A 21,676-nucleotide genomic window follows, 5' to 3' on the forward strand; every position below is an offset into this window, starting at 1 on the left:
TAAAGAACCTTGTGGGGTTTTTTTCCTACAGAAAGGCTACAGCTTCTTCCCCCTTTAATCTATCCTAGTTGGATCTGTTGGTTTGGGCACTCCCAAGTACTCCCTCCAAAGCTGCACTATTGCCTGGCTTCAGGGAGAAACCCAACAGATTTCAAGGCTCTTCCCAGCCATGTGTGTGCTCTGATCCAACCTCACAGAGGGAGGGTCCAGTGCTATGATGGGACCTGACAGCATTGAGGAAAAGCAGTACTCATACATGAAGCATTGACTTCATACTAACTCCTCTTCCTCATGAAGGTTGTTTAATTTTTCAGCTTAATAATAAAGTAAAACTTCTCCTTTGTCCACTCTTGATTTTTCAGCTCTAGAAACTGCTCCAATGTTGAAGTGAGGGATTACCAAGGACACCTGAGTGTGTTCCCTAGGTCACAGTGGCACAGTTGCAACTTAACAGGGAAGGACATTATATTGCAAAGAGAGGATGTGATGTACTCCAGACTCCTGAAATGTGATCAGAGGCTTAATTGTTTACTTCCAATATTTCAATTTAACTTCTGTGGACTTGAAAGAGCTTAGTTTCTCTTTGCAATTTGGTCAAGGTGTTCTAGAAAATTCAGCCTCTTTCAGAGGCTTTTCCACAACCAAGGAATAGGTTTCAACCTTTTAAGCTATTCTGAAACCAAGTGAGACACATTTTTTGAGAAATGCAGCTTTAGAGCAAATCTTCCCTTAGAAAAAGCCTCTGCCTTGTCTGTAAATTGAACCACATGCAAGCATTTGAAAACAAGACACAGAAATACATAGGTCTGGGAATCATGGCAATTGCAAATTATTAATTAAATTTGATTTAAATTAAATTCATCGTTTGGCAGGAAGAATACAGAGACAGACTCACTGGGGCCTGCTTGCCATCTAATTTACATCTCTATCACTTCTCTGATTTCATTAATATTGTGGGGGGTAGATTAGAATTCAGTCTCTTGGTTTATACGTATCTTAAAATGTTGCCAAGAAACACTTAAATCCTTTCTCCTCCGAGTGTACTCAGTTTTTTATGGCAATTCAGCTATTGCACAGAAAGTGATAGGAGTTCTGCAGCCTAGTGTGAAGCCAGTTATGTCCCATGTGTTTATATTCATTATGATTTACTTTAAACTGCCAGGGTAAGTAATGTAACTGCACCTGCTCTGAAGGAACATCGATCTAATTCCTGCTCTCTACATCCCAGGAACCTGGGATGAACCTGTGTGATTTCACTCAGATGCAATTATATTATTTTCTAAATTGGCACAATGTTGGGTAAAGAATATGTTTCAAATACCTGCTGCATCTGCTGTGGCTAAGTGCTTCCAGTTTTGGGTGGTGCTGGATGTTGCTGCTTATTGCCTATGAACTAAATGTGATTTTTAGATGCTCTTTCTTAGGCTGACTGGGAAGTGAGATATTGACATTCTTTAACTAGCTTTTTTTCTTACAGGTTATGCACAATAAACTGATTGGGAGTGTGTTGATAGGCTCCTTTAAAGTGGATCTGGGGACCGTGTACAGTCAGCCTGGTGAGTGGTGCATTTTCTGCTCTTTTTGTCAGTTCAGAGGGATTTGAGGCAGGGAAGGAGAAGGAGCTGTGTTGCTTTTCCACTCAGATGGTTGTGGTTTACACCAACTTAAAGCTTTTGGAAGAGTTATGTTCCTATTTGGATAGCAGAGTACCAGCCAAACTGTCGGAAAGAAGTTCAACACTGAAAACACCTTGACAGTCTGCCCATTGGTGGGCAGCACTTTTCAAGGATGGCATTTCATTAAGGGATCAGAGTGGGCAGCTGAATGTTCTACAAACGTTTGTGCTATTTGTTACAGAGCATCCAAAGCTCTCTCACCTGTGTTGGGGTAGAAGCAGTGGGGGGAGGGAGACCAGGATGGAGATGGCAGGGATGGTGAGGAGAGCACAAGACAAGAGGAGAAGCAGATCATAACAGGAGAGAGGAGATGACAAAGAGATGACCATGGATCCACTTGACTTGTCATCTTCAGAGCACTTCAGTGCTTTCTGAAATTTGAAGCTAAAAAAGATCACCTACCTCTCTTTTGGTGTTTTTTACAACCATGCACGAAACAAGTGCCTTTTTCTCTTCCATAATTACTCAAGGACATGGTCTCTTCTTTGGGAAGGAACATACTTAGGCCACTTGCTGTAGATGTCACATCAAGTAGATGTTATAGCAAGAGTGTAGAGTCGTTCGGGCCACCCTGTCTGCAGGGTAAGAGTCAGTGGAGGGGAATGGCCTATCTGAAATGAGAATCTGCGTCCATGCCCAGGCTGTGTTATCTTGAATTCTGTCCCTTATCTCCTGCTCACAGTTTAACAGGAGGGTGGTGTCTGAGGGTTGATCTTGTGCTCATATTCCTGGTACACTGTGGTCTGTCCTTCCCACTCCTTTACTCACTCAAGGTGATGTCCAAAGATCTTAGGGCCTTTCTTGACAGGTTGTTGGAACAGGGTCACAGCAAGAGCTGCTGAAATCTCACCCAGGCTTCCACTGGTCTTTAGTCATTGATCTCAGTAAACACTGATGAAAATAAGCTTGTTTCTGACAAGCTGTGGATCAATCCTTTGCTTGCCTTTTTGATCACAAAATATTTTGGACCCTGTAGAAGTGTCTGGTTAATAGTATATTTCAGCACAAACTTTTGATGTACCTTTTCTGGGAGTGAAGAGGAAAATACTTGCATGTTTTTATAGCCTCTATTTGAGTGTTTAAGCTTGTCCTTCTTACAGGTCATCAGTTTTGTGACAAGTGGGCACTTCTCACAGACCCTGCTGACATTAGGACAGGAGCCAAGGGGTACCTGAAGTGTGACCTCAGTGTGACGGGGAAAGGTGATGCAATACAAGCTGCACAGAAAACAGCTGATACTGAGGAGCAGATTGAAAAGTACTGCAATAATTTGTTTGGTTTTGTTTGTTTCTTTTACTGCTTTCTTCCATATTAGGTGCCTTAACTAGTCTCTTCCCTCATTTCAGTCTTTTCCTTGTTAACTTGGGGTTAATTGCTGGATAACATTGCACACCTGGCTGTTCTCACATGCTCAAAGAGAGTTTTTACAATCCTCTCATCTAAATTGGAGGGCGTGTTAGGGTCACTTCTCTTCAGCTGATAGAATTGACCAAGTCCTGCTGGCTAAGGTCCAAATTACCCCTGACAGAACCTTCATTGATCTGAAACCAATTAATGATTTCTTAAAGCAGTGAAGCAAGAAGAAAAAATATGAGGAAAGCCTATTCTCCACTCTCAGATGTGAGTGTATGGATATTTCCATGTCCTTTGATAAACTCAAGTGCATTAGCATTCTCCTTGTAAAATACAGAAGTTCAAGGTAGTAAATATGCTACCATCATACTTTAAATTTTACTGAAGCAGTATTTCTGGTCAATACTGACATCCTGGGCCAAGTCTGTGAAAAATCACCAAGCTGATGTATGTCTGGAGAATGTGGTCTATGGGCAAAGGTGGTGGGTATTGGTTTTTTGAGCTAAAGGAGATCACTTAAAGGAGCATCATACACAAAGAGGGCAGAGACTGGCTCTTTTCAGATGATGGGCTCTTTTCAGTAGAAGGATAAGAAGCTTTGAAAGCAGGTGAGAACAACAAAATTTCAGAACAGATTTCTTTTTTTTTACCATGGAGACAGTCAAATGAAACAAGGGCCCCAATAGAGTGGGAAATCTCTGTCCTTGAAGATATTCAGAATTTACTGAACAAGGCCCTGAGAACCTTATCTGACTGGATCTGATTCTATGTCACATACACAAGTTTGCTGAGTAACGCCATATAATTTTCTTGTGGCAAAAATATTTTTTTTTGTTCAGATTGAAAAGTAAATTCATACACCTTTTTGTGTCTTCTCAGGTGCTTGCTAACCCAAGGTCACCATGCTGTTGGCAAAAATACCACTGCATTTTCCAAGTTTTCAATTTTAAGAAAACAGCTTCTCTTTTCCTTTCAGGAATCTCTTGATCCCCAAAGGTTTTCCATCTGAAAGACCGTGGGCCAGATTTTATGTGAGAATTTACAAAGCAGAAGGACTTCCGAAGATGAACTCTAGCATCATGGCCAATGTCACCAAAGCATTCATAGGCGACAGTAAGGACCTTGTGGATCCCTATGTGGTGGTCATGTTTGCAGGTCAAATGGTAATTGGGATCCTCTTGATCACAAATGTAGGCCTTTCCTATTAGCTGTGCTACAGGCAGGTGATTAGTCTGGCTTCCTTCAATTTATGCTTACACAAATTGGGTAAAATGTATCTTGATAATCAGAAATGTTCAGTTCTTAAATTATGCAGAGGTAAAGTCGTGGAGACACTTCAGGCCAGCAGATCTAATGCCAGCCTCACAGCAGTAGGTTAGAGGCAGGCAGCAGGAGAGGAAAGAGAATTCTGCAGCACTGTTACTAAAACATTGAGTTGCAAGACAGAGATTTACCCAGCTCAGTATTAAGTAAGTGCTATGTTCTGGTCTCCCTTGAGTGAAATAAGGAAGCTGGGCTGAAATCAGTGAATGTGGTTCAATCAAGGTTTTAGGGCTGTGCATTGATTTCTGAATTACTCCACTGAAATTCAGGACCCTCCCAGCTTTCCTGTGGCTGGAGTAAGCATTTTAGCAGACTGGCAGTGTTGCCTGGCTTCATTGCTCCTAGGCAACTTCAGCATCAAACATGGTGTGACAGATTACAGTTTAGAGAGGCTTCTGACTGTGGAAGAGGTGTGGAGAGGAGGTCCAGGGCCTGGTTCCCCTGGGGTACACCATGAAACACTGTGTCAGGGAGCCTGTCTTGTTTATTGGTGTAAATAAGAAAAGGATCAACTGTTTTATGCCAGCAGTGCTTTCTATGTGCAAGGAAGCCTTAGGGACAGCTCCAGTTAGTCCTTTTTTGATGTTTCAGGCATGAGAATGAGGTTCTTGATGCTGACTGCATGTTGTGTCATGAATCCAAATTGCAAAGTACTACTGTGGGTTAAAACAGGCAAACACGTGCAGCACCTTCAGGCTCAATACAGGCCTGAAGAAGACAAGACTGGGTCACTGATGTGAGTTTGCACACTGGTGTGAAAAATGTGCTTTTATAGAGAGGGTTGGTGGGTTTTCTGACTCAGTTCTCTCCACTTAATGTGAAAGTGTAAATCCTGACACATCCAGTGACTGCACAGACTGACACACTCCTGCCATCTCCTTAGGTTTGGAGGAATAGCTCCCACCTACCCCTCTTGCAGACAGGCATATCTCCAGAACATGAACCACAATAATCATATTTTATGCTAGATAAATTGCCTCATTTAAGGTAATCCCATTGCTACACAGAGCCTGGCATCTGTAATGAATTTAGTCTTCTATGAGAAAAGCTGTACTGCATCACCACTACTCAGATATTTCAAAAGACATTTTAAGATGTGCAGTTTGTAGCAGAAATGCCAAAGTCTGGCTTTACAGACATGTTTTGTGGATAAGGGTCCTGAAGAATTAGATTTTATTCTGGGTTCTGCTGTGTCCATGTGAGAATTCTTTAGCCATTGTGTGGTCTTTTATTAGATATGGAGTACAAAATTAAAAAGGTAATTGAAAAGCCAAAGTACTTTCAAGATAGGATATTTGTGCTTTTAAAATGGTCAGAGAGATGCTGCTAAGTGCAATTTCTGCTGCACTCATTGCCATTTTCCAGAGTCTGACCCCTCTGGAATTAAATTTGCTGGACTTTCATTTCAGGGTCGGACAACAGTGCAAAAGAACTGTGCAGACCCAGTGTGGCACGAACAGATTATCTTCAAGGAAATGTTCCCTCCACTCTGTCGAAGAGTCAAAATCCAGGTCTGGGATGAAGGCAGCATGAATGACGTGGCCTTAGCCACCCACTTCATTGATTTGAAGAAAATATCAAATGAACAAGATGGTGACAAAGGTAAAGTCAAAAATGTCTGTTCCAGAATATATCCTTTAGCTAAAATCTACTTGTATGGGATCTTGGCACTGGCTAATCCTAATTTAGGAATGTCCAGAGTTCAAGTGTGGGTTCTGAGACACCTTCTGTTGCTTAATTTCATGTTTTAATGCATTGTGCTCAATGCATGGAGGGTCTGACGTTGTTCTTGTTAAAGGGCTGCTGCATAATTTGGTACCATCTCTGTGACTGTGGCAATAGCCTGCTCTAATCCATGGGGGATGACAGATGTAAATTTATAGTTCATGTAAATTTCTGTTAAGCAATGAAGCCACAAACTGAAAATCATAAAAAATCAAAGGCAGAGCAGGTTTGTGTTTTTGGCCTACCCACTGGAAGCCAAGTGTTTAGGTAAGGCTCAGCTGGGTGCTATCACAGCCCGTGGAGGCACCATGGGCTAGTGTGTTATCCTCTATTTGAGGAGAGGCTCACTATGTGGCGTCTTCACTGATGTTTTAGTCTAGATGTATAGTCTTGTTTATGTTGTGTGACCGACATGTGGTCAGTTATCACAGTAACTCCTGAAACCTAACAATTAAATGTGTATCTCAGTCCTTAATCAGAAAATAAAAGAAAACTTTCTATAAATGGAGTGACACAGACTTGAAACAGTCTGACCTAAAGAAGAAAGCCTCCATCCTCTCCTGCCATGTCCCAGTCTTTCGCCTACAGCAGCAAGCTCTTTTTTCAAGAGATGCAATAGACCACTGCCCAGCACATGGGGTACCATCATCTTCTGAGGAAGAGCTCCCTCCCAGCAGAATTGGTTGGGTATTGGCAGAGGTTTTCCCCCTTGGTGTCTAAGAACTGCCCTGCAAAGCAGTGCTCTGGCAGTGCTCTGTGTGAAGTGATTCCCCACTGCTCAGAAATGGGTCCAGGTTTGGCTTTTGGGGTGTTAGAGGCAAGATTTCTTGGAGTAGACAGTGAGGAGAGCACACTAATACCCAACAGAAATGCCACAAATGTACGTTATCTCCAGGGTTTTTGCCTACCTTTGGGCCTGCCTGGATCAACCTCTACGGCTCACCCAGGAACCACAGCCTCATTGATGACCACCAGGAGCTTAATGAAGGTTTTGGAGAAGGGGTCTCATTCAGGGGACGTCTCTTCCTTGAGATTGCTGTGGAGATACTTTCAGGAGGAGCCCGTGAGTCAAAGTTTTCAAGCGTTATCAAGAATGTCAAATTGTCATCTAAAGATAAAGACTTCAAAGCACTCAAAGGAAAAGACAAAACTGACAAAGCGGGAGAGGACCGAAAGTCAGCTTCTCCTTCAGACAAGACGAACTCAACTGAAGTGGAAGTCGAGCCATTTGATGTGCCTTTAGAGGTCAGTATGGTACTGGGAGATTGGTTGTCATGTGTCTCTAAACCTGCAAGAATGGCACTGGTGTATTTATTTGGGGTCAGGCCATATAACACTGCTTTTTGTGCTCTCTACAATTTCTCTGTGCTTCACAGTCTTGGGACCTCCCCACAGTAATACAGCAAAATGGAACATTAATGTGTACCCGTGACTCAAAAAACTCTCAAATAGGATTTGATGTTCATAAAATTTAATCTCCTATCACTTTATCCCTTTTGCACTAGCTGCATCCACATGGTCCTACTAGAAACTTATCTGGCATAGTGTCTGCTAATGGAGAGAGAACCAGTGTGGACTGCTGGGAATTATAAAGCCTGAATTCCTGCATTCATTCAAGAAAATCTGTAGTTGTCAACTGAAATCAATAGAGAATCATTGACATAGAATCTGTGCAAATACAGAGAGATAGATACAGTCTAGCCTGATTTAGTCTCCCTTTAATACTGCATTGCCAATGTGGTGTTAGTGTTAGGCTGATAATCCCTTCAGAAGAAGAGCTGAAAATTCTGTGCTCAGTTTCAACCAGTGTTTACTGATACTGTTTGCCTAATTCCACCTGTTGTATGGGATTACATCATGGGAAAATCTGCCCTGTGGTGCTTTGAGAAGGTTGGGCAGTTGTGGCAGGGTGTGTGGGCTTGGGAGCTGAGCCAATGTTTGAGCTTTGATTCTCAGCTCCACCACGTCACTCTTTGGGAGCAGGAGCAATTACTGCATATGCAAGCTCTTTTTTCTAAGCCAATAAAAAAAATATTCTTATAACCAATTTTTCTCCCACTTCACTCTAACTGCTACAACTACCTGACAGCAAGTTGTGGTGAGGTGGGGCTGGCCTCACCTCCTGGTCAACTAGCAACCAGACAGGGGAAAGGGCCACAGGTTGTGCCAGGGGAGGTTTGGGTTGGAGATTAGGAAAAATGTATTCACTGAGAGAGTGGTTAAGCTTTGGAACAGGTTCCCCAGGGAAGTGGTGGAGCCACTATCGCAGGAGTGTTCAAAAGATGAGTAGATGGGGTGATATAGTTTAGTGGGCACATTCAGTCAAATTTGGACTTGATGATCTCAGAGGTCTGTTCCAGCCTCAATGATGCTATAATTCTGTGTCATTGGTCAAAACTTTGTGTTTTGTAGTGGGAGTTCCCACTCACTTCTTAAGATGTTTATGTCCTTTATTAGCTTTGATTCTTGGTCTTTCCACTCTGTCTCTACAAGTAAATAGGAAAGAAGCAATTGTTCTTTGGTCTAGATGCTAGGCTTGAGAAGGGCACTTCCTTGGCCTGTGCCCTGGCATTTCTGGCCTGAGGGCTGGCTGGAGCAGGTCAAGGACAGTGTTAGCAGAGAGCTGCCATGGATAATTGCAAGCCAGTTGTGTGAACTTGTGCTCTGCTGTTCCTTTATTTACTCATATAGTTGCAAATTACCTCTGTCCCTCAGTTCTTCTCTGAAGACCAATACAGGTGATGTTCAAAGACATTTATCTCCATATAGATTTTTCTTTATATGCAAGAAATCCATTATTATGAGTAGCTCAGACATTATGATCTTGGGCCTGGCTAAATACCCCAGGCAGAGACACAAACCCTGCTGTAACACCCACCAACAAACATTACTAGTAATAATGAGGATTTATTTCCTCCTGCTGTTTTGCAGTTTCAAATAGAGAATGAATAAAAAAGAACAGCATGATACAGTGATGCTTGATATTTTTTTGGTTGTGACATTCAGTACTTTGTGCTACAGTAGACAGTAATTGTATTACAACTCTCTGAAAGGAAAAGCAGGAACTGGAGACATAACCAATAATGCAAAAAATGTCTCATAGAACCTCTGAGACAGCAGAGGCAAATTATGCATCCCCACAGCACAACTTTATTGACCTATTCCAACAGCAAGAAGATATTAAAATTTGTTTCCTTTATAATGGGAGATAGATGCGTGTGTCATAGTCTCTGAGGCTTGGCTTTATTAGATACCCTTTTCTCTGGGTTTCATGCTGGAAAAGTATAAAAAGCTAAAGTTACTGTGGAGCTGCAATCTGTTTGAGCTGTTGACTTTGATATATGATGCTGCTAATCCTTTCACTGAAGACCCATGATCTTTTTTGCTGTGTAGCAGAGGTTTTTCAAAATGAGATCATGAGCTGTGTCAAAAACTGTCTCTGCTTTGCAGAAATCAGGGAAACAAATATTCATGTCAAGCTGTTGTTATATTCATTGCCTCACATTGCAGAAGAACTAGTGCTGATCTTGCCTAATGGGCCTCAGTTTGCAGGTGTTGTGAAATGAGAAGGGTTTGGATGGGAAGATTGTGAGATTTGGGTTGTAAATTTGGGGAGAAGTCAAATCATAAAGTATATCTCCTTTGAGTTTAGTCTTGGCGTGGGGTTAATAGCTTGTTTTGTAATGACCCAAGAGCATCAGAAGTGTTAGGTGACCCTCCTGGACTGAGAGTCCGTGCCAGGCACAAGCAGATGCTGGGTCTCCAATAGGTGTAAACAGAGCCTAGCAGAGCCTTAAAATTCAACCAAAAATATACTTTGTGCTGTAAAAAATAGTAGAAGGTAAAATAAATGCCAACATTTTCCTCCTTCTCTAATAGATCTATGAAGAGAAATTTGAGGAATTCCTTCTCTTTGGGACATTTTTTGAAGCCACAATGATTGATAGGAAGTCTGGGGACAAGCCAATAACCTTTGAGGTTTCTGTTGGTAAGTGTATTAAGATTTCTTTCAAAGGAGAGAGGGAGCCTCAGGAGCAAGGGGATGATAGGTGTTACTGACTGGTGTGTCTCAGGGCTCAGGAATCAGCTTCAGAGTAGAGCTTACATTTGATTTAAACCCTGATTATCATTTCTCTGGATAACACTCAATCTGGACATATTAATGCCTGTCTGTCTTACTCCCCAAGTGTCCTGTATTAATGCAAATCATCTCCCCCAATATATACAGCAGCTTAGCCAGTGTTTAAGCACTTGGGAGATCAAACTCAGATACTTTACTTCAGGCAGAGCTCATTCTGTGATGTCCATTAGTCCCTGGCTGTGAGGGGGCCCTTTGTGGGGGATGATCCCTGTCCATTGTCTTGGCCAGCCCCATTGAGTTACCTGTGGGTCTGTGAGTGTGGCAGGGGGGTGATGTACAGCCAAGTCTCAAGTTGCAGGCACCACCTTGTCCCAACATCCTCCTGTTAAGTCCTTTCCTCTTCCAGGGGGAAGCAGGACCATAGTCCATGAGCTCCACATTGTGGAGCTAAATTATCCCTGGAAGCAGACTAAAGAGAAAACTAAGACATTTTCATGAACATGGAGTATATCTTTTCAAAGCAGAACTTTCTCTTAAGAGAGAAGCTTGAAGTGGTCTCATTTCCCTTGCAGGGCTTTGATTTTCTCTGTACCAGACCCACCAAGGCTCCAGGTGCACAGAGGCACCCTGGCACTTGCAGTCTTTGTGCTCGTGTGCATGACTGTGCTCAGCTTTGTGTGCAGGGAGGGGTGCTGTGAAAAACAGGGGAATCAGTGACTGATACTGATTCCTGCTGAAACTTAGCAGGAAGCTGAGCTGAGAGTGACAAGAAACTCATTTAAACACTTGGGCAAGAAATTACAGTAATTCTTGTCAAAATTAATACTTAAGATGAATCTGGCTCTGAATTCTGGACCCAAACATCTATTACCCACCTGTGTAGCTGAAATTTGGACCCAAACTTGGCAAGTTGGCAGTATTTGCATGAAAGGCTGAACCAAAAATCCAGATCAGGATGTCATAGGGGGTGATTCAGCACATTCTTCTCTTTCAGGGAGTGTTTTCTCTCTGTCTTTTAAAATCTGTAATTATCGTTTTGATGGATGTACCTCTTTCCCAGTGCTGATAATTGCCCTTTAAGGGAAAATCCTTTTAGGGAAGATGATTGTATCATTAGCAGAGTTTCTGGCATTAGGCTTGAAGCTGGGGCCTCAAAGTATTGTTATTACTAGCTCTGCAGCCCTAATATGCAAAATTTACTTGTCTGAAAAAGAGTTTATCACTTCTGAGATCAAACTTTGAAATGATTATCCATGTGTTGTAAAGAAGACATAAATTTTCTGTGTGAATCAATCCCATATCAGGGCTCTAGAGTATAGAAATATCTTTGGTTTCTGAATTTCTTTAGCAAAAGCTGAAGGTTCTGGGGGCCAGCAATCAGAGAATCACATCACTAAGTGATGTGATATGCTAGGTGTATGTCACATGGGAATGGTAAGGAAGCACTGTTCCAGAACCTGACATTCCAGGGACAAACATAACCTGTCCCAACCTTTAAAAACTGTGGTGTGGCTAAAACAGCTAGATGAACAGGAGGGGACAAAGCCATTCCACTGGTATGACTGGCCATTCTCTTTTTTAAAAACCTCATTCATGTTTACCACCTCCAAGTTAGACACCTCCTGTAACCCTGGGTCTCTAGGTAACTTTGGAAGTACTGCTGATGGGGTGTCAGCAGGAGCTGGAGGCAAAAAGAAGACACACAATGGAGAAGCAGAAGAAAGCCTTCTGCACGAGGGGGAAGATGACATTTCTCATGACCTTGGAGTACCCCTGATATCTACCACACCTCCCGAGAAGCCACTGATCACAGGTGGGAACAGGTGAGGATCTGTGTTTCAAAACCTCATCATGTAGGACTCTGGTTCTTATTTTGTAATCCTGTGGGACTCACTGATGAACCCTGGCAGCATTAAAGAGTTTGTGTGAAATGGAGACTTTCAGGTCCTCAATTACATCTTCCACAACAGTAAATTTTTTTGTCTTCATTGAGTGAAAAGGCTCTGAGCCATTTTATATGTATCTAATCTTGGGCTCATGGGCTCTTGAGCCCTTTCTGAAAGTGTGTTACAGCAGCTGTACATAGGAAAGCTACAGCAAAATGCAACTTCTTCAGTGCCACCCCTGGTTTAGGGCCCACACTGTGATCACAAGTAACACCCAGCCAGTGTCCATCTCCAGAAGCACAATGTCACTTGTGAAATGCTGAAATCTGGTCAAGGCAAAGTCACCTTCCCAGAACACTTTCTAGAGCTAATAATTACAGATACAGACTTAAATAGAGAGTAGTAACAGAGGCAGGAGGAAATAGTAATTGAAAAAAGATATGGAACAATGGATGAAAACATGCAGAAGAGTTCTTCTAAATAACCTTGTTTATAAACAGAATTGTAAAGGTTTAATTCATTTGAAAGGTGCTAATAAAAAGAAATATGTTCTTTGTTGTTTTGGTAGGTAGAGCAATTCCCAGTATTGGTGACTGCCAAGACTAGATGGTAATTCTTTAGAAGGCCAAGCAGTCTACAGCTATAAGGATCGGGAGGAAAATATCAACCTAGATCTCTTTGGTTTCTGGATGTCTCTAAATTTAAAAAGCACTTTCATTCTTTTCTGCAGTCAATGGCTCACTTAGATGAAATAAGAGCTAACGAAAGAAAACAAGAATAAAAAAAATATCATGGTAAAAAATTCTGGTTTTGCAGCAAGTAAAAAAAGAGAGGAGAAAAAACTCAGTGCTTGATAGAAAGACAGTTGCCTTTCCTCGTTAACAGAACTGCAAATTTGGGTACATGCAGAGGGTTATTATCTTCCCTGAGAGAAGCTGGGATTTTTTAGTTTTCCCTTAACAAGAATTTAGATTTAAAGAACCACTGTAAAAGAATGAGTCACTCTTCAAATCAGCTCATTGCTTCTTGGCTTGCTCCAGTATTAACAAAGTTTTCTCTCATTAAAGATCCATTTTCCTCAAATTTATGCAGAATGCTGCGTCTTTTATTCCCTCCTGTGCTATTTAAAACAGTTTGGTCAGCCACAGATACCAATTAATGAGTTTTTCACTGTCTTCTCATAATGGCATCTTCGTGGTCTCACCACTGGATATTTTTAGTATTAATAAGTACTTAATGGGGATATCTAGTAGTTTAGATAAACCACATTATAGATTCATAAATGAATAATGGAAAACAAAAAGAAGAGTATGTTTGGGACATTAAAACCAGTAACTAACTAAAGGAACAGGCAGTGCAATAAGACTTCTAAAGCAGACACCATGAAACTGCCATGAGTTTTCCACATTTATGTCAAAACAAACTAAGGATAAGCTAAAACTGAAAAAGCGATTCCTCAAAATTGTAATGGTGGGAATAACAGACATCAAATGACAATTTTCCATTTGAATTTTTTAATGACTACATACTCTTCTTAGTAAATCCAAGGAAAAAGTTCATAAGCTCTATGAATTTCAGGTTAAGATGTTCAGGCCCTGGGAGATGGTTTTGAATTGATTTTCTCTCTTCTGAAAGCACTAAAATTAATGACACTCAAGGCTTGTGTAGCTCTGCTGTGCACAAAATTCCATGGGTAATCCTTATCATGTTGTAGGTTATTGAAGAGAATGTAAATGGAAAATTCTCTTTTGATACCACATAGAGCAGTAAAATGAAGTTATAGAGAAGATATTAATATTTTTAAACGCAAAAAATTCACACATAAACCTCTTAGAGATGTGTGGAAGTTTGGAGTCATTGATATGACACTCAACAGAAAAGAGTTATTTGATTTCCATGGTCTTGGCTTGGTGATTTAACCCATGTGGCCAGTTCTATCTAAAATCCCTAAGACTATCTGAGGCCAGTGGAGCCATGGCCAGAAGAGCATGAAGTGGTTTGCAAATGTTCATCCACATTGAAGAGGTCTCCACTGTCCCACCCCTGGTACAGAAAAGGAGGAGACCTCTATGGCTGAATCCAATGTGGCTGAGCAATTAAGTTTCATGAGACTCCAGTATTTATATAAAGGAGGAGAACATGTTTATCGGGTACCTAGACTTGACACAGTACCTATTACAGATCTAACCAAAGCATCAGCTTTGTGGCAGGTCTGCACAGACTCTGGCTATGCTGGCCTCCTGCTTATTTTTTTTTCAGTGCAAGTCACTTATGCATATGAACACACAAAGAAAGCAGAGTAACAAGAAGAGTCAATATGACAACTTAAGATCAAAAGTGTGAGAAGAGAGAGCAGTGGGTGCATTTTATCACTGAATTATTATGAGTTTTGTATTACTTTTACTAAGCAGGCCTTGCAGATCAGTTTCTGAGAGGGCATGTCAGTCTCCACAAATTGTGAAAAAGAGCATCTTGTGGTGGTAATGTGGTGTTGGCTGCCATGGCTCTCCCACTGTGCAGTGTGTGGAACCATTGCTTTTAAAGATGTGATCAGATATTAATCTTTGCCCCTTTTTCCCTTGTAGTTTCCCACCATTAATAGTATTTCAGAACCTTTCTGTCTGGCTTTTCTCCCACCCTGGAAAGCACTGAAATTAGATCCATTGACTTAAAATTTTTCTCCTCAGGGATCTCACAGGTAGCATAAGTGATGTTTGTGTTTACCCTTTCCAGGATTTGCTTGTTAGCACGTGAGAATACATCCTGTTGTGTCTACGCTTTCTGTGCTCTGAGAGCACCAAACAACTTTCCTTTTCTCTGCCTCCCCTTGAACTCTCTGTCACCTTCATGATCTGCTCCCTATCTGGTTTTCACAGGAACTACCAGTACCTGCCATATGATGAGAGGAAGCCCTGTATCTGTGTGAAGAGCTACTGGGGCAACCAGACCTTTCGGCTGTACTCTTCCAACACCCTTGAGAAAATGGCAGATCACCTGGTAAGTGGTGACCATCCTCCCAGGCTCGTGTATTCTGCAAGGTATAGCAGTGGGAGGCCACACTTCCCAAATCACACCTTCAAAATTTCCCCCAGCTGCATTCCTTGTTGTTAATTTTTTTGTGAAAGTAGTTGATATAAACCTTTTCCTTTTTCTTTCCCCCAAACTATTTGAACTATTAGAACTGCTCAAGTATTCTTGACCACAACTATTTTTTTTTTGGCCATAGGTCTTCCTTCTTTCCTCAGCAATATTTTATTCTTTGTAAAAACATTCAAACAAATAAATTATGAGATACAGAGTAATTTTATCTTCTATGGCTCTTCCTCTAATGTCTTCTTGCCATATTTATGCTGGGTACTCCTTAAAGGACAATATTTGCTCTTAGTTTTTCTAAAACATTGACAGAGACAGAATGGCACATCATCTGATGGGCAGTCACTCTGATGTCCTAGTCACAGTGTTTTCCCATAATTATGGGGTTTTTCTACCTTTATTTAAAGTTGACTATCAACAGTTCCAAGAAAGTAGTTTTTTGGTTTTTTTAAGTGACTTCTAATGTTGAATATTTTAATGTAGGGCACTCAGATTCTTCCCTCATTTATCCATATGTATCTTGTGAGCAACAACAATGGAATCATACTTACACAAGGTTGTATCAGGAGAAGACAGTGACTTATAATCAAACATTTTGAACTCAGGTATTTGAATATTAAACATCTGAATATACATAAGTGGAGAAATAATATTTTTCAGTGGATCCAAACACCCACAGGCCTTGCTAAAAACCCAGATATTTATTTTAGTTGTTAAGAACAGACCCCATTCCTCATGGATAACAGCAGGTTTTGTGATGGACCCTACATATGGATTCAGGTCCAGCAACTTGCTGAAGTTGAGCAGCAGGATTAGAAAAAGAACCAAGCAGAACTATTTTTTTCTCCTACCTAGTGGATAATGTTTCCAAATTATTGATCTTCCTCAAAGAAGTAAGAGCAGAAAGTTGCTCCAAACAGTAATAGCTTGGACAAGTAATTGGAAAGACTTGGAAAAGGTCAAAATACATCATGATGCAGGAATTTTTTCTCTCTGCACTTCAAGTATAGTGAAATATCAAAGGTTCTTTCTGTCAGGCCACAAAATCACCTCCCTCATTCTTGCTAGTCATAAACGGTGCTGTAACACTGGCAGAATGACAAAGTGCCCTTCTGTGTATAATGGCTTTTTCATGTGTTTTCCATAGGAAGAATCATTAGAGCAAGTAAAGGACTTGATCAAGGTTTCAGAGACTGCAGCTGAGGAGAAAATGAAGAAGACCCTAAATGGTTTTATCAATCAAAGCAGGTAATAACATTTACTAGATGCATACAGAAAATCAAATTTAATGTTGGCTACAAATTCAAGGCTAGACAAGGAAACTGATGATAATTTTTAAAAAGTACAGTAAACTTACTGGGATATATATTTTATTTATTTTGCTATAAAAGCAAAGACCTTACCAAACTACACTTTCTATTTAGACAGAGAAAATATTTATTGTTATTTTCCATAATCGGTATTGACAATAGATGACTGCCAATCATTGTCATATTATTTTGGCTTTCAGAACTCTAAGAATATGTTGCATATGTGATAAGTAGGATAATAAAGTATGTGAAGATACACTCAAAAAAACCCAAAAAACCCCCAAAAACTATCCAATTATTATATTATTATAAAATTATAAAATAATTATAAATTATTATACTATTATAAAAACGAAGGATGACACATATTGGTATAGATCCAATGGGCTTTTATCAAATGACATGACTGGGCTCAAAAATAGATATAACTCCTTATTTCTAGATATTATTAACCCATTTTTGGGAAGTGTGGTGCAGAGGGTTTGGACTCCATACCTTGAATCTTGTAGGCAAGATTTTCATCATCTTTGTCTCCTGGTTCATGTACTGCAGCCACCACAGAATATTCCAATTTATTTTAGCACATTAGTATTCGCACATTAAAAAAATACCAGATTTAAAAACTGTGTTGTTCCTGTGTCCTAGGGCATTCATGGTCATTGCTGAAAAGAAGCCCAACTACACTGCTTTGGACAAAAATAGGCTCACGTTGTTCAAGCAAGAGCTGGTATGTGCTGTTCTTTTCCTGTAGTCATTGATGCAGTGATGATTACTGATTTTTTCTATTTGATTTTCTATTTGATTGCACTGTATGGGAATGCTTTGTAATTCATATGAATACAGTATCCATGAGCATTTATTTTAATAAATCCCACTGTACTTAATAAAATTAACCAGAAGATGTTGTTTTTAAACACCAATAAGGCATAATAATAATGAGATTATTTTTCTCATGCATGCATCTTAAAATGGAATGATGCTGAGTTCAGTGGAAAAGCACCAAATTTACACTTACTGTCAGTGATCTAACTCCTGTGGTAGTGCTAAACTTCAAGACTAGTAAAGTCTGGCCCTTGATATTCCTGGACCTAGTAATCTCCTCCAGGGAACCAGTGAGAAGAAACCAAACTGGATGGAGGTCATCTGAATATTTTTTTACTGTTTGTAGCACAAAATATTGTGCCTTCTGTCAGGATCAAGGCCCTGAAATTCCAGGTGGCAATCACATGTTTTTTTGGGACTTCTGCACCTGCAGTATACAGACAAAGAAAGACAAAATGGGGAACATTCAATTTTTATGTTGTCCAGCTCCAAAGAGTTGATAATTTTCTGTTGTGACAAGGAAACATTTCACAAAGTGTCTCCCATCTCTTTTCAACTTGAATCAAAGACTGTTTCTTTTCCAGTTCAAACTACTTGATAACAGATGAAAAGTATTTATTATCTTTCCTCACTGCAGGAAGCAATGTCCAGTGATGCCAAGGAAATTGTTCAGCAGCAGAAAAAGAAGATGCCACTGGATGAAATTATTCGTGAGACTCAGAGTTTTATAGATAAAGTTCGATTCTTGGCTGATGAGGTAATCCACACAGAATTCAGAAAAAATTAAAATCCAGGACTTGGCTTTGATTTTCACAATTTCATATGAAGAATAACTTATGGCTTGGTTATCCAAAGAGCTCTCCTTCAGATAGCTGGACCTTATTCTCTTTTGCATTAAATGGAGCTGTTATCAAACCAGGGTAGGAAATGTTGTGTGGTATGGAGAGGATGCACCACAAATATAATTTTTTTATTAAGGTCGTCCCATACCTGGTTGCTTGGAGAAGACAACCTTCTGATACGAACTCATGTCTCTATCTGTATGGACACCTGCATGGATTTGGAGTGATATGAGCTCAGGGTGCCTACATTATTTAGCCTGAGAATAACAGAAGAATTGATATATTTGGTTGGGCCAAAATCCAGCCACTGGAAAGCTGTGCCTCTGAGAGCTGCCTGTGCTAGCAAACCAAAGAGAGCCATGGCTATTCCCTGTCTCAGAGAGCGAGTGGCACAGTGGCATGGTTGGTATCCTACACACAAATTCCTAAAACAGAGTGACCCTGCTTACAGTTCCTTCAGTGAAGAGCCCCTTGGCTGGTCTTTTTTTCAAACCACACTGAAGCTTTGCTTGAGGAAACATTACCTGGGACAGGGCAAGGCAGTCTCACTGAGCATTGTCACAAGCAGAAAAGATGATCATATGCCAGTGTTTGAGCTTGGTCCTGGTCCTTTTTGGGTTGCTGGTATAGCTGAAATTAATGGTATTTCCATGGTAGTTATTTATCTTGTCTGTGGTTAAGTTATTTCCTGGGACAGCACCATACCCAGATCCTTAATTTTTGTTTCTCCTGAAATTACTTATGAAGTAGGTGCTCCTTAATCACTCTACAAAGCTCTTTACCTTCAGCTATAATTAGAAATTGAAGTGTGGACTGCAAAGCATGAAGTGACAGCCTCGTTTAGTTGAGGGGCACATCTGCCACTCCACAGCAGCCATGAGGGCATCAGCTCTTAGAGTGTTTCGGTAAAAATGATGGTGGTGGCTCGTAGAAAGAACTCGGTTTTAGTTCAATATGTTTCATTTAACAGCCACAGAATACAGTGCCTGATGTGTTCATCTGGATGATCAGCAACAACAAAAGAGTTGCATACGCAAGAGTCCCAGCAAAAAACATACTCTACTCCCCAGTGAAAGAGCAGAGAGGCAAGGACTGTGCGAAGATTAAAACTCATTTCCTGAAAGTAAGTCTGTGGCACACTGCAAACACAGGTAGTGCCTGGGGAGCATTTGGTATTCAGATTTCTTCCAGAGATAGTATTTTACAGATTAATCTTTGTAATGTAAAAGTATGTACAGATATGTATCTGCCATTTATTAATATTTGCTTCTTACATTTATGCTTGTCATTTTTTAAGCACTCTGTCATTGCCAGGCTTTTGATGTACAAGTAATGAATTCCCTCACTACTTGTTATGGCAAGTGTAGAACATTGTTTATCAATGGCTGTATACATAAACAAATAGAAAAGGTACAGCCTCTTTGCTGGCAAAAACATCAGAATGCAGCACATGAAAGTCTGGGAGGAGACTGGTGAGAGATCAGCACTCAGCAAGTCAGTGAGGAAACCTAGGTGTTCAGGGGTAATACAGGAATTATTTATACTTTCTATTTAAAACATGCTTAAGTTTGCTCAATATGTGTCCAAAATACTGTAATGGGTTTATTCCATTGAAGGAAAGTCCTAGTGGATATACTCCTACAAAGGCACTGTGACCAGTAGTACCTAGAGTGGAATATTATGAAATGTAATTGTTACTGTGACCATCAGGAAAAAACTCAGATACCCCAGATAACAGTATCTTCACAAAATGACTTTTTAGTGGTTTTTCATCTTGGAATTCTGCGAATACTCCCATAAAACACAGCTAAAGAGCAAATAAAAACATCTAAGATCCCAAGACACTTGCCATAGGTACTTGCTAAGCAAAGTACTATTTGCCTGCATGAAATAAAATAATCTGCAACTATACAGCCCCTTCAGCATCAAGACTTACCTTAGGAACAGACAATACCAAACTCTGAACTCAGCAGATCTAGGTGAAGTGGGAAGGAAGAAAAAACAAAGGTCAAGACTAGTAACATTTTATAGTGGAAATGTTTTCTGACCTGCCCAATGGAGTAATATTTTTAGTAATACATGGAACTAACTAATGGAGATCCACAAAACTGCATGAAATGGAAAGTGGGCTCAAGTCTGGGCAAAGTAGGGCAAAAGTAGTACTATATGTGTGCAGCTGTAAGATGGCCTGCACAAACCTCTGCATATTGGGCAATATGCAGTTTACATAGACTATCAGTTGAGCAAACTACTAATTTCTTCCCTAAGAAGCACAGAAGTTTCTTGTGCTAAATGAGTTTCAGGGCACTCACTGAAGAAATGCCGTTTATCAGTATATCAGCTCAGACCCTTCTATATTTTACTCTGGATTGGTAAGACTCAGCACTCAGCCATCTCTCTTGAGTTTGTTGGTGATAATGGATTTTTATTTCAGCTCCCAGGCAAGCGCCCTCTGGGCTGGACTGTGCAGGCAAAGGTGGACATCTACCTGTGGCTTGGACCTACCAGCCATGCCCACAGTGCCATGGAGAGTTTGCCTGTAGGATATGAGATTGAATTACCATCAAACACCAACTCAGGGCACAGCATGCTGCCCTCACCTGCTTGCCTGCTGTATAAAAGTAAGTCACTCTTTCTTCCTATTAACATGAGAAATGGCCACAAAAGCTCTAGTTCAGTGTGGCACGACCCCTACATAAAGTAACTGCTCTAAGATGATATTGGCATTGCTTTTTCTCATCAGAAAAGGCTGGCTCCATTGCCAAGTCATCAGTTCTACCACTGACACTTTGTAGATGTCAGGGAAAGAAAGAATTTGTTCATGTGCAATTTCTGCTCCTCATCCCATGGATCTGTCTCCTTGTACAGGAATCATCCCTCAGTTCTCCTGATGGTGCATTAAACGCCTAGGAGATAAAAGAGTGATGAGAGATAAAAACTGGCACTTACTAGCCCTGCAGTAGAGATGTACATACTTGATTTTAAGTGAATTCAGATATCTTGCACAACTTCTGAGAGTCTCAGGTGTTTCTTTAGTGAGACAGCACTAGCAGCACTTCCCCTTGTCAGATCCTGCTTGGAGAGCAGCTGGTGAATCGTTCCCTCCTGGCTGTGTGCTGCACAGTTTCCATGGAGCTGATGGTGCTGTTTTCTCTGCCTTGCTGCAGCCCCACACCTCTTCCAGCTGAGAGCCCACATGTACCAGGCCAGGGGGCTCATTGCTGCTGACAGCACTGGGCTTTCGGATCCTTTTGCAAAAGTTTCTTTCACATCACGCTGCCAGACCACAAAGGTGAGTTCCAAAACTTTTTTTTTAAACAATTCAGCCATGAAAAGGGGAAAGATTGGTTTTGCAAGGAGATACCTAGCAGGAAAAGTTAGATGCCTGCTGTTAAAGAGAAGATCCTGAGAGTCCACTGCAAACAAGGCAAAAGTTTACGTTACCCACTAATCTAATAGATCTAATAATCTAAGAAACAGTACTAGTTTATTTGAGCTCAGATATCATATTCTCTGGGATTACTAGGACTTTGTAGCAAGTGGTTTTTTTCTTCACATCTTTATT

General features: G+C 40.7%; 1 protein-coding gene across 1 annotated transcript in view; it reads left to right on the plus strand.

Annotated features, from left to right (window-relative positions):
• Window positions 1-21,676, plus strand: part of FER1L6 (fer-1 like family member 6) — a 59,047-nt gene that overhangs the window by 5,458 nt on the left and 31,913 nt on the right. The window contains exons 6-19 of the mRNA XM_033082248.1: window positions 1,478-1,556; window positions 2,777-2,933; window positions 4,006-4,192; window positions 5,762-5,954; window positions 6,973-7,322; window positions 9,957-10,065; window positions 11,801-11,981; window positions 14,921-15,041; window positions 16,285-16,385; window positions 17,093-17,174; window positions 17,907-18,026; window positions 19,082-19,234; window positions 20,546-20,732; window positions 21,279-21,403. Of these exons, the coding sequence (XP_032938139.1) occupies window positions 1,478-1,556; window positions 2,777-2,933; window positions 4,006-4,192; window positions 5,762-5,954; window positions 6,973-7,322; window positions 9,957-10,065; window positions 11,801-11,981; window positions 14,921-15,041; window positions 16,285-16,385; window positions 17,093-17,174; window positions 17,907-18,026; window positions 19,082-19,234; window positions 20,546-20,732; window positions 21,279-21,403 (2,145 nt within the window). The remainder of the gene's footprint in view (window positions 1-1,477; window positions 1,557-2,776; window positions 2,934-4,005; window positions 4,193-5,761; window positions 5,955-6,972; window positions 7,323-9,956; window positions 10,066-11,800; window positions 11,982-14,920; window positions 15,042-16,284; window positions 16,386-17,092; window positions 17,175-17,906; window positions 18,027-19,081; window positions 19,235-20,545; window positions 20,733-21,278; window positions 21,404-21,676) is intronic.

The sequence above is a fragment of the Catharus ustulatus genome, chromosome 1 (assembly GCF_009819885.2).
Source record: "Catharus ustulatus isolate bCatUst1 chromosome 1, bCatUst1.pri.v2, whole genome shotgun sequence".
NCBI classification, from domain to species: domain Eukaryota; kingdom Metazoa; phylum Chordata; class Aves; order Passeriformes; family Turdidae; genus Catharus; species Catharus ustulatus.